The following is a 12300-nucleotide window of genomic DNA, read 5'->3' on the forward strand; positions in this document are numbered from 1 at the left end:
TTGAAGAACAGATCTCTATAGGTAAGATTCTAACCCCTAGTTTAATATTTTAGATTCATTGATTAATTTCAAACGCATTAGATATATTTTTTTGGAAAACCCCAAATCTAGATTAGGGTTAGATTATTTTTTTAATTCGTTTTAATATCAAATAGTGAAAATTTAATATTTTGATTTTAGTATTGGAATTTGGGAGATCTTAAGTTTTATTAAATAAAAAAATAAAAAAAAAAAATTGCTTGGAATATTTCGATTTTAGGTTAGGGTTAAAAAAAAAAAGAAAAAAAAAGAAAAAAAAAAAGAAAAAAAAAAAGAGAACGCGTGTGCACAGCACTGGAAGGAAGGAAGGAAGAAAATAAATAAAATAAAATAAAATAAAATGGGGGGCGTACGTGTACCGGAAGCAAATGGAAGCCTTTAATATATATATATATATATATATATATATATATATAATGAATATGATGATGGCAATGGAAAAAAAAAAAAAAACTTGCTTTTTGGTTTGGTGGTTTGGTGTACCCGAGACAACTAGGTAATGGTTTAGTGGCTTTTGAATTGGTTAATTTAAAATAATAATATTTAGTTTTAGATTAATGAATAAGATAATAGTAATAATGGTATTTTTTTTTAAATAGAATGAGAGATTTAGCAAAATATATATATATATATAGAATTTTATAATGAAATAAAATTGTAATTTAATTAAATTAGTAATGTGTTATTAGAAACAAATTGGAAATTTATTAGTTTTATTTAAATAAGGAATAGATTAGTTAAATTATAAATAAATAGTAATAATTGTTTCTCTTATGTTATATTAGGTGAAGAGTAGATTATATTTTTTTTTCAGAAGTATTCTTCTCCCAAGCTTTCAAGGACTTCTTTTGAGGTAAGGGAAGTTAATGTAATATTTATAAAATTAAATTATTTCATATGTTATTTTGAATTGTGGAAAATAAAATGATATTTTGTTACCATGCATGGATCAAATTGTTTTGCACTAAATGTTATGTTGGAATATTTTGTTTTATTTATGACACAAAATATGGAGATATTATGTTGTGTAAATTTGAATACTTGAACAAAAACATCACTCTGGTTTGTTTGGCCCTTGTCAACGGGATATAATAGTTGACTATTCGGCCCTGTCAATGGGATATAATAGTTGACCTTTACATTTCATGGTGGGAATGTAATTGATTTGGACCCCAGCCTCTAGGGGTTTGGTTAGAGGTTACTAGTACTAGTAGTGTTTGGTTCCGTCCACCAGGAACAATTTGAGGCTAGCCACCCATTTGAAAAGTCCCACCTAACTGGGCATTTGATATTTGATAACCAGAGTAATGAAAATTGAATGGATTTGATTGAATCTTATGTGAAAGTGTTTGAATTTGATATGAAAATGGTTGGTTGAATTTTGAATATATTGGTATTTTTGAAACTCTGATATTTGATGAGAAAAAAAAAAATTGATATCTCCTATTTGAAATGAAAATATTTGATCCATGAATTGCATTAATATTCCTTATTGGGCTGTGAGCTCATTCCCAATTGTTGAAAATTTTTCAGGTACTCTTAGTTCGGGTGAGGAGTGATGGCTAGGCTGAGGAATGGTCATCATTAGGATTTGACTTAGGATTTTATGTTGGATTTTGTTTAACTATTAGTTATGTTCATTTGGATCTTTTGGTATTTGGAAGTTATTTGGAAATTGAATTTTGAGGATTTTAGATTTTGTTCCGCTACTCTGAACATGTATTTGGTAATTGGTAACATCCAGTTACAATATGATTGTTTGGGTTAGATTATACTTTAAGCCTTCGGGTTTGAGGTGTGAAATGACCGTCACGCCCTTGGAGTGGGTCTTGGGGCGTGACAGAGTGGTATCAGAGCACTAGGTTTTGATCTTGATGGGAATTTGAATTGGTTTAGATTAGGGATAGATGAGTGACGCATTTGTTTAAGTTTTAGTTTCATTTAGTATAAATTCCAATTCTTTCTTTATTTGGAAAAATTTTCTAATTGGTTCTTTAGTGACTAATTTAGTTATGCCTTATTATTTTAGGACATCATGCCACCAAGAAGAGCAGCTTCTTCACAAAACAGTCAGACTAATGACGATGTACCTCCAGTTGAGGGTTTGCCTCCTGTGAGTGCAGAAGGGATCTATAGGTATCTTGGGACACTAGCTGGTTTAGTTGAACGCCAAGCTCGAGCTGTTGGGACTAATGTTCAGGGACAGTCTTCATCTTCTAGGGGTAGCTCTTTTGATGACTTCAAGAAATTGGGTCCTCCTTACTTTTCTGGTGCTACAGATCCCACAGAGGCAGAGGCTTGGATCCTTAAGATGGAGAAATTCTTTGGTGTCATAGATTGCTCTGAGGAGCAAAAAGCCTCTTATGCAGCTTTTATGTTAGATAAAGAGGCAGATCATTGGTGGCGTATGACTAGGAGACTTTTGGAGGATCAGGGACCCATAACATGGAGACAATTTAGGGAGGCTTTCTACAAGAAGTATTTCCCTGACAGTGTTAGGCGGCAGAAGGGGGGAGAGTTTATTCGTTTGGAACAAGGGGATATGACTGTGGCTCAGTATGAGGCCAAATTTACAGAGTTATCACGTTTTTCCCCACAGTTGATTGCTACAGAGGAGGAAAAGGCATTAAAGTTTCAGGATGGATTGAAGCCTTATTTGAAGAACAAGATATCTATTCTGAAGCTTGGTGTCTATTCAGAGGTTGTTGATAGAGCCCTTATAGCAGAGAAAGATAATGAGGAGCTTCATCAGTATAGAGAACAGCAAAGGAAGTGAAATAGGAGTGATGGTGCTCATGGTAATCAAGCACAGCGAAGGTCTACATCAGGAAGAAATCAGAATAAAGGGAAGACAGCCCAGAATTTAGATGGGGCTTGTCCTACTTATGGTAAGAAGCATGGGGGTAGGCCATGCTATAGAGAGACTGGAGCTTGCTTTGGTTGTGGGAAGCAAGGACATTTGATCAGAGATTGTCCAGAGAATAGGAAGTTCATCACTGGGAAGCCTAAAGAGGAAAATAAGGAGGATAAACAGAAACCCAAAGCCCAAGGACGGGTGTTTGCTATGACTCATCGAGATGCTCAGGCCACTTCTGATGTGGTGATAGGTACTCTCCGAATCCACACCTTATTTGCTAGAGTCTTGATTGATCCTGGATCAACACACTCTTTTGTTTTAGTATCTTTTGCTGGTTTGTTGGGTTTGCCTGTTGCTAGCATGGACTTTGATTTGATTGTTGCTACTCCTGTGGGAGATTCTGTTGTGGCCAATAGAATGCTTAGAAATTGTATTGTGATGATTGGTTATAGGGAAATGCCAGTTGACTTAGTACTCCTTGACCTTCAGGATTTTGATGTGATTTTGGGGATGGATTGGTTAGCTTCCTACCATGCCTCTGTTGACTGTTTTGAGAAAAGGGCGACGTTTAGTATTCCTGGTCAGCCTAAGTTTAGCTTTGAAGGGAAGCATGTGGACAGACCACTGCGTATGATCTCAGCCTTGGGAGCTAGTAGCTTGCTCAAGAAGGGTTGCCAAGGATTTTTGGCTAGTGTGATGAGTAATGAAAGTGATTTGAAGTTGGAAGACATACCCATTGTAAGGAAGTATCCTGATGTCTTTCCAGAGGATTTGCCTGGCTTGCCACCAGAGAGAGAGGTGGAGTTCACCATCGATCTGGTACCAGGAACAGGTCCTATGTCTAAGGCCCCATACAGGATGGCACCTGTGGAGCTTAAGGAGTTGAAAGTTCAGCTTCAGGAGTTATTAGACAAGGGTTTTATCAGGCCTAGTGTTTCACCTTGGGGAGCTCCTGTTCTATTTGTGAAAAAGAATGATGGCTCAATGAGACTTTGCATTGACTATAGGGAGTTGAATAAGATGACAGTGAGGAATAAGTATCCCCTTCCTCGGATTGATGATTTGTTTGATCAGCTACAAGGTGCTTGTGTGTTCTCTAAGATAGATCTTCGATCGGGTTATCACCAGTTGAGGGTTAGAGGGGAAGATGTACCCAAGACTGTTTTTCGAACTAGGTATGGGCACTATGAGTTTCTTGTTATGCCTTTTGGTTTGACTAATGCACCTGCTGCTTTTATGGACTTGATGAATAGGGTATTCAAACCCTATTTAGATCAGTTTGTGGTGGTTTTTATAGATGACATCTTGGTATACTCAAGAAGTAGAGAGGAGCATGAGGGTCATTTGAGTATTGTATTACAGACCCTTAGAGATAAGCAGTTGTATGCTAAATTGAAGAAGTGTGAGTTTTGGTTAGACTGAATTTCTTTCCTTGGGCATGTGGTAAGCAATGATGGCATCTCAGTTGACCCTGGCAAGGTAGATGTTGTAGCTAATTGGAGAAGACCTAGTACTGTGACTGAGATTCGAAGTTTCTTGGGACTTGCTGGTTACTATAGGCGGTTTATAGAAGGGTTCTCTAAGATTGCCCTACCTTTAACTAAGTTGACACAGAAGGGAGTTAAGTTTGAGTGGTCTGATGATTGTGAATGTAGCTTCCAAGAGTTGAAGAATAGATTAGTGTCAGCTCCTATTTTGACTATCCCTTCAGGTTCAGGAGGATTTGTGGTGTATAGTGATGCCTCTCATCAGGGTTTGGGTTGTGTTCTTATGCAGCATGGGAGAGTTGTAGCTTATGCTTCTAGACAGTTGAAGCCTTATGAAAAGAATTACCCTACTCATGATTTGGAGTTAGCTGCTGTGGTTTTTGCACTTAAAATCTGGAGACATTTTCTTTTTGGTGAAACTTGTGAGATATTCACAGATCATAAGAGTTTGAAGTATTTATTTTCCCAAAAGGAATTGAACATGAGATAGAGGAGGTGGATTGAACTACTTAAGGACTATGATTGTATTATTCAGTATCATCCTGGGAAGGCGAATGTTGTAGCTGATGCCTTGAGTAGGAAGTCAGTTGGTTCTCTAACAGCTATTAGAGGCTGTCAAAGGCAGTTACTTGAAGAGTTGAGGAGTTTACAAGTCCACTTTCGAGTTATGGGCTTAGGAGCACTTGTAGCAAATTTCAGAGTACAACCAGACTTAGTTGGGAGAATTAAGACCCTACAAAAGAATGATTCCCGATTAGTGCAAGTTATGGAGGAAGTTAAGAGGGGCAGTAAGCCTGATTTTGTTTTGTCAGATGATGAGATCTTGAGATTTGGGATTAGACTTTGTGTCCCAAATGATGAAGACTTAAGGAGGGAGCTTTTAAAGGAAGCTCATTGTTCCAAGTTTGCAATCCACCCAGGAGGGACAAAGATGTACAAGGATTTGAGGCAAAACTATTGGTGGTCAGGTATGAAGCGTGATATTGCACAATTTGTGGCTCAGTGTTTAGTGTGTCAACAGGTGAAGGCTGAACATCAGCGACCAACAGGGTCTTTGCAGCCACTTGCTATTCCTGAGTGGAAGTGGGAGCATATTACCATGGATTTTGTGATAGGATTGCCAAGAACCTTAGGGGGTAATAATGCTATTTGGGTGATTGTTGATCGGTTGACAAAGTCTGCTCACTTTTTGCCTATGAAAGTCAACTTTTCTTTAGATCGTTTAGCTTCTCTTTATGTGAATGAGATTGTGAGAATGCATGGAGTACCAGTTTCTATAGTGTCTGACAGAGATCCTCGTTTCACTTCTAGATTCTGGCATAGTCTACAAAAAGCTTTGGGCACTAAGTTGAGTTTTAGTACTGCTTTCCATCCTCAAACTGATGGCCAATCAGAAAGGGTGATTCAGGTTTTGGAAGACTTGTTGAGAGCTTGTATTTTGGACCTGCATGGTAATTGGGATGATCATTTGCCTTTAGTAGAGTTTGCCTATAACAATAGTTTTCAAGCTAGCATTGGGATGGCACCTTTTGAGGCATTGTATGGTAGGAAATGTCGATCTCCTATTTGTTGGAATGATGTTGGAGAAAGGAAACTTTTGGGCCCTGAACTTGTGCAGTTGACTGTTGAAAAAGTTGCTTTGATTAAAGAAAGATTAAAAGCAGCTCAAAGTAGACATAAGAGTTATGCTGATCAGCGTAGGCGAGATTTGGAGTTTGAGGTGGGTGATCATGTGTTCTTGAAAGTTTCACCTATGAAGTCTGTGATGAGATTTGGGAGAAAAGGAAAACTTAGTCCTCGTTTTGTGGGTCCGTTTGAAATATTAGAAAGAGTAGGCACTTTGGCATATAAAGTAGCCTTGTCCCCAAGCCTGTCTAAGGTTCATAATGTTTTCCATGTTTCAACCTTGAGGAAGTATATTTATGATCCCTCTCATGTTGTGGAGTTGGAGCCTATTCAAATTTTTGAGGACTTGACCTATGAAGAGGTACCCGTTCAAATTGTGGATGTGATGGATAAGGTACTACGACATGCTGTTGTCAAGTTGGTAAAGGTCCAGTGGAGCAATCATAGTATCCGAGAGGCCACTTGGGAGTTAGAAGAAGAGATGAGAGAAAAGCATCCTCAATTATTCCAAGACTCAGGTATGTCAAGTTTAGAGGACTAAACTTTTGTTAAGGAGGGGAGGATGTAACGCCCAGGCATTTTCTTTTAAGGGTAATTTAGGAAATTGTTATTAATAATTTAATTAATTGATTAATTAATTTAATAAAGTGGAAGAGGGGTAAAAGTGTAATTTTACGAATAAATACCCTAGGTATAAATTAGAAATGTTATTCTTTCCCTTCTTTTCTGAATAGAGTTCCTGTTCGCAGAATTCCAGAGAACATAAGGTTGGAGTCAGATTTCAGGGTTGAAGAACAGATCTCTATAGGTAAGATTCTAACCCCTAGTTTAATATTTTAGATTCATTGATTAATTTCAAACGCATTAGATATATTTTTTTGGAAAACCCCAAATCTAGATTAGGGTTAGATTATTTTTTTAATTCGTTTTAATATCAAATAGTGAAAATTTAATATTTTGATTTTAGTATTGGAATTTGGGAGATCTTAAGTTTTATTAAATAAAAAAATAAAAATAAAAATTGCTTGGAATATTTCGATTTTAGGTTAGGGTTAAAAAAAAAAAGAAAAAAAAAGAAAAAAAAAAGAAAAAAAAAAGAGAACGCGTGTGCACAGCACTGGAAGGAAGGAAGGAAGAAAATAAATAAAATAAAATAAAATAAAATGGGGGGCGTACGTGTACCGGAAGCAAATGGAAGCCTTTAATATATATATATATATATATATATATATATAATGAATATGATGATGGCAATGGAAAAAAAAAAAAAAAAACTTGCTTTTTGGTTTGGTGGTTTGGTGTACCCGAGACAACTAGGTAATGGTTTAGTGGCTTTTGAATTGGTTAATTTAAAATAATAATATTTAGTTTTAGATTAATGAATAAGATAATAGTAATAATGGTATTTTTTTTTAAATAGAATGAGAGATTTAGCAAAATATATATATATATATAGAATTTTATAATGAAATAAAATTGTAATTTAATTAAATTAGTAATGTGTTATTAGAAACAAATTGGAAATTTATTAGTTTTATTTAAATAAGGAATAGATTAGTTAAATTATAAATAAATAGTAATAATTGTTTCTCTTATGTTATATTAGGTGAAGAGTAGATTATATTTTTTTTTCAGAAGTATTCTTCTCCCAAGCTTTCAAGGACTTCTTTTGAGGTAAGGGAAGTTAATGTAATATTTATAAAATTAAATTATTTCATATGTTATTTTGAATTGTGGAAAATAAAATGATATTTTGTTACCATGCATGGATCAAATTGTTTTGCACTAAATGTTATGTTGGAATATTTTGTTTTATTTATGACACAAAATATGGAGATATTATGTTGTGTAAATTTGAATACTTGAACAAAAACATCACTCTGGTTTGTTTGGCCCTTGTCAACGGGATATAATAGTTGACTATTCGGCCCTGTCAATGGGATATAATAGTTGACCTTTACATTTCATGGTGGGAATGTAATTGATTTGGACCCCAGCCTCTAGGGGTTTGGTTAGAGGTTACTAGTACTAGTAGTGTTTGGTTCCGTCCACCAGGAACAATTTGAGGCTAGCCACCCATTTGAAAAGTCCCACCTAACTGGGCATTTGATATTTGATAACCAGAGTAATGAAAATTGAATGGATTTGATTGAATCTTATGTGAAAGTGTTTGAATTTGATATGAAAATGGTTGGTTGAATTTTGAATATATTGGTATTTTTGAAACTCTGATATTTGATGAGAAAAAAAAAAATTGATATCTCCTATTTGAAATGAAAATATTTGATCCATGAATTGCATTAATATTCCTTATTGGGCTGTGAGCTCATTCCCAATTGTTGAAAATTTTTCAGGTACTCTTAGTTCGGGTGAGGAGTGATGGCTAGGCTGAGGAATGGTCATCATTAGGATTTGACTTAGGATTTTATGTTGGATTTTGTTTAACTATTAGTTATGTTCATTTGGATCTTTTGGTATTTGGAAGTTATTTGGAAATTGAATTTTGAGGATTTTAGATTTTGTTCCGCTACTCTGAACATGTATTTGGTAATTGGTAACATCCAGTTACAATATGATTGTTTGGGTTAGATTATACTTTAAGCCTTCGGGTTTGAGGTGTGAAATGACCGTCACGCCCTTGGAGTGGGTCTTGGGGCGTGACAGTTCTCATCTTCTCTGTAGTCTGTACCCACTAACTCCCTATGCTACTATTTATGAACTATGAGGTTTGAAGTTCGAAGTTTGATTGATAAAAATGAGAATATATAGAAGCCAAATAAATATCCTCAGAAATTTTCTCCCAAAATAGTTCTCTCCATTAAAATATCAATGCCCTCTGCCGCATTACCACATGAAGATGTAGTAGAAGAATAAAAAAAGTATTTACTTTACACAATCACAAGGAGGATTGATAGATAACAATAGCAAATGGCAGAGTACAGAGTGCAGAGTCATAGGGCACTGAGCACCACACTCATCAGTCATGAGCCTGCGTACCAGGCTGATTCCTTCCAACATGTGACCCCTTATTTCCTTTTTCTTGGATGCAGACAATGTATTCTGACACCCACCCTCGAGGTTTGAGCTACTTTGTCATCATCATCTCTCCATTTCATTATTTTCACCCCAGGGGCTAAAGCTACAAACTTAAAAAGAGGGTTCCCATTTCACAGTGAGAGTATTGTACTGCAGCTTTCACTCGCATCTCATTCAATCACAGTGGTACAGTGGCCCCACCCCCTCCCTCTTTTTTCCTTCACTCTTCTCAAAAATCCACATCAACTCCGCCTTCTTACCCCCTTCTTTTCCTATAAAAGGCCCTTTGATGCTGAGTTGTTATAGAGGGGGAGGCCACTTGAGATCTTCTTCTCCTTTCCTGTCTTCAACCTAGCTTTCTCCTCTGCTTCAGCCATGGGGATGCTGCTCAGGTCCCTGCTTCTCAGTCTCGTCTGCACCTGCATTGCGGGTATTTTTGTTTTTCAACTTCCTTTTTCCCATGGCTTGGTTTTGAAAACCTGAGTTTTGAACCACTTAGCAGTTAGCACACACTACATGGGCACATTTCAACTCTTTTGTCATGTTCTTTTAGCTGGTCTATGTTTTTGAACTTTTTCGTTCTTTAGTGGGTGAGACTGACTTAACAACTCAAGATACACTAAGTTTCTAACTAAAATCTAACTGTTTCGTGTTTTGTGTGCTTCAGGTGAAGTATCGGCCACAACAATTTCACTATACAACAAATGCTCACATCCAGTGTGGCCAGGCATACAACCAGGCGCAGGCAAGCCCATCCTTGCCCGTGGAGGCTTCAAGCTCCCACCCAACAAGGCCTACTCCCTCCACATCCCAGCGGCCTGGTCCGGCCGCATCTGGGGCCGTCACGGATGCTCCTTCGACGCCCACGGCCGGGGCCGCTGCGCTACCGGCGACTGCGGCGGCTCCCTTTTCTGCAACGGCATGGGCGGCACACCTCCGGCCACCCTCGCCGAGATCACCCTGGGTTCGGAGCAAGATTTCTACGACGTGAGCCTCGTCGACGGTTACAACCTGGCCATCTCCATCACCCCCTTCAAAGGGTCAGGCAAGTGTAGCTACGCGGGATGTGTGAGCGACCTCAACACCATGTGTCCGGTGGGTCTCCAGGTGAGATCCCACGACAACAGGCGGGTGGTGGCCTGCAAGAGCGCATGCTCTGCCTTCAACTCGCCCCGCTACTGCTGCACTGGAAGCTTTGGGAGTCCGCAGTCCTGCAAGCCCACCGCCTACTCCAAGATCTTCAAAGCCGCATGTCCAAGAGCTTATTCCTATGCTTATGATGATCCAACTAGCATTGCCACTTGCACTGGTGGCAACTATTTGGTCACTTTCTGCCCTCACCACTAGTTTCCCATTCCAATATTATACTTTGTTTTAGACCCTTTTGCTCTAGGCCTGTTCTTCACTATCTTAGGATACTTACTGCGTTACTCACTGCCCCCATGTCATTTGGTATTGGACTTATAATATAGAAATTAACTTATATTTTATATGGGTGTTTTTTGTATTTTTGTTTTTTTTTTGCTTTTTGGGGTTGAAAAATGATGTGACCTCTCTCACATGTCACTTGTCACTTGTCACTATAGCATTTTGGGAGACGCGTTATGCTCTTATTTCAAAAAGATCAGTGCCTGCTTGCTTGCTCCACTCATCTCATTTGAGAAATTCTAATTTGATCTCTTGATGTATAAAACGTAGAATAAATATATTAAATAAAAGTTAAAAGAAAAAAAAATTGCTATTGAAAGAGTTAGAAGTGGGTTGCGTGATTAATTTCTATTAGATGTCATGTTTGTTAGCATAAAGAATGGGATTTATTTGGTCATGGTCATTTTCGGATGGCACTAAACCTAATAGTATACATATGAAATAGGTGTCATAACTTGGCCTTTTATTTTATAAAAATAAAACATGAAACTATAGAATTTTAGATTTACTTGGGTCGGTAGATAAAATCAGACTACAATCAGACAAATTCATGAAAGCATATGATGTAGTGTAGGAGTTGAAATAAATAAAAAAAATTCATTCTAAAAGGTAAGAGAGTAGGGGTTGAGGGAGGAGGGTGTAAAAGTGAAAAAGTGGAGATGGAATTTATGGTAAAAGAGAAGGGCTTTAAGTTTTAATTAGTATGGGAAGTAATAGGATCAACCATCAAGAGCGCAACAAGAATATGATGTGATGAACAGGGAAAATTGATAATTTTTTAGCGGACCATAAAAGTTTGTTACAAGGCGCCAAAACGAAAGCAAGTCGGCCTGATAGAAATAAATGAGTTCTAAAGAATGACGTGACGCTTATTTAACATCTCAAACCCAAATACTTAAAGTGAAAATGATACAAATATTCATTTTGTAATTAAAAATTTACTAACTATCAAACTCTTATTCTGAGTAATATGACAAAATTCTTCAAATATCAATTTTAAAAAAATTAATACATCAACTAAAGTGTTATTGTGGTAATAACTTCAAAGTCAAAATAATTAAAATGAGAATAAAATTTTAACATTTAAATAATGTTCAAAATAAAGAGAGTTTAAACAAATGTCTTAATAAAGCCAAATTTCTCTCCTAAACGGTCACTCGCTTAAACTGAAGTTACCTGAAAAATTATCAACAAATAGGAATGAGTTCAAAGTCCAATAAGGAACATTAATACAGTTTTATGATTTAAACATTTTCAATCATGCTTGCAAATAGGAGATATAAAATATACTTATTTTCATAAAAACTTTTGAGTTCAAAATACTAATACGCTAAAAAAATTTAACAAAACTTTCTCATATCCATTTCAAGATAATTTCTCATCAAAACCAAATCGAATACATTTAAAATATTTTTACTTTGGTTATCATATGACAAATGGTGCCCAATTAGATGAGACTTCATAATTGAGTAACTAGTTTGAAATTTGCTCCATTTAAGGTAAACAAAATCAAATGTCAACAATTATAATTCGTTGACTAGGATCATAATCCAAAGTCAAATACTTTATTTCATTGATTCAAACTTACAAAACAAAATATCATATCTCCTCAATTTTTCATTTTTTATAAACAAACAAAATTCTCAAATATGCGTTTCATACAAAACATATATTTGATCCATGCGTAAAAAGAAAAATAATATTTTTACACATTTCAAAATACAATATAAAAATAATAATTCTTTTATAAAATCTGCATTAATTTCCCTTACCTTAAAGAAGCACTCAAAAACTTGAAGTATTTAGCTTAACGAATTTATTCATCAC

At 36.2% G+C, this 12300-nt stretch overlaps 2 protein-coding genes across 2 annotated transcripts; both read left to right on the top strand.

Annotated features, from left to right (window-relative positions):
• The first annotated feature begins 2068 nt into the window (after window positions 1-2068).
• On the top strand, window positions 2069-2815 carry LOC109124301 (uncharacterized). The gene has a single exon (XM_059734176.1). It carries the CDS (start codon window positions 2075-2077, stop codon window positions 2813-2815), a length of 741 nt encoding a protein of 246 aa, XP_059590159.1. The 5' UTR covers window positions 2069-2074.
• A 6494-nt stretch (window positions 2816-9309) lies between these two features.
• On the top strand, window positions 9310-10535 carry LOC100261232 (thaumatin-like protein). The gene is made up of 2 exons (XM_003634158.4): window positions 9310-9475; window positions 9713-10535. The coding sequence occupies exons 1-2, from the start codon at window positions 9421-9423 to the stop codon at window positions 10390-10392; spliced, it is 735 nt and encodes a 244-aa protein (XP_003634206.1). The 5' UTR covers window positions 9310-9420; the 3' UTR covers window positions 10393-10535.
• The last annotated feature ends 1765 nt before the right edge of the window (window positions 10536-12300 follow it).

The sequence above is a fragment of the Vitis vinifera genome, chromosome 17, assembly GCF_030704535.1.
Source record: "Vitis vinifera cultivar Pinot Noir 40024 chromosome 17, ASM3070453v1".
In the NCBI taxonomy this organism is placed as follows: domain Eukaryota; kingdom Viridiplantae; phylum Streptophyta; class Magnoliopsida; order Vitales; family Vitaceae; genus Vitis; species Vitis vinifera.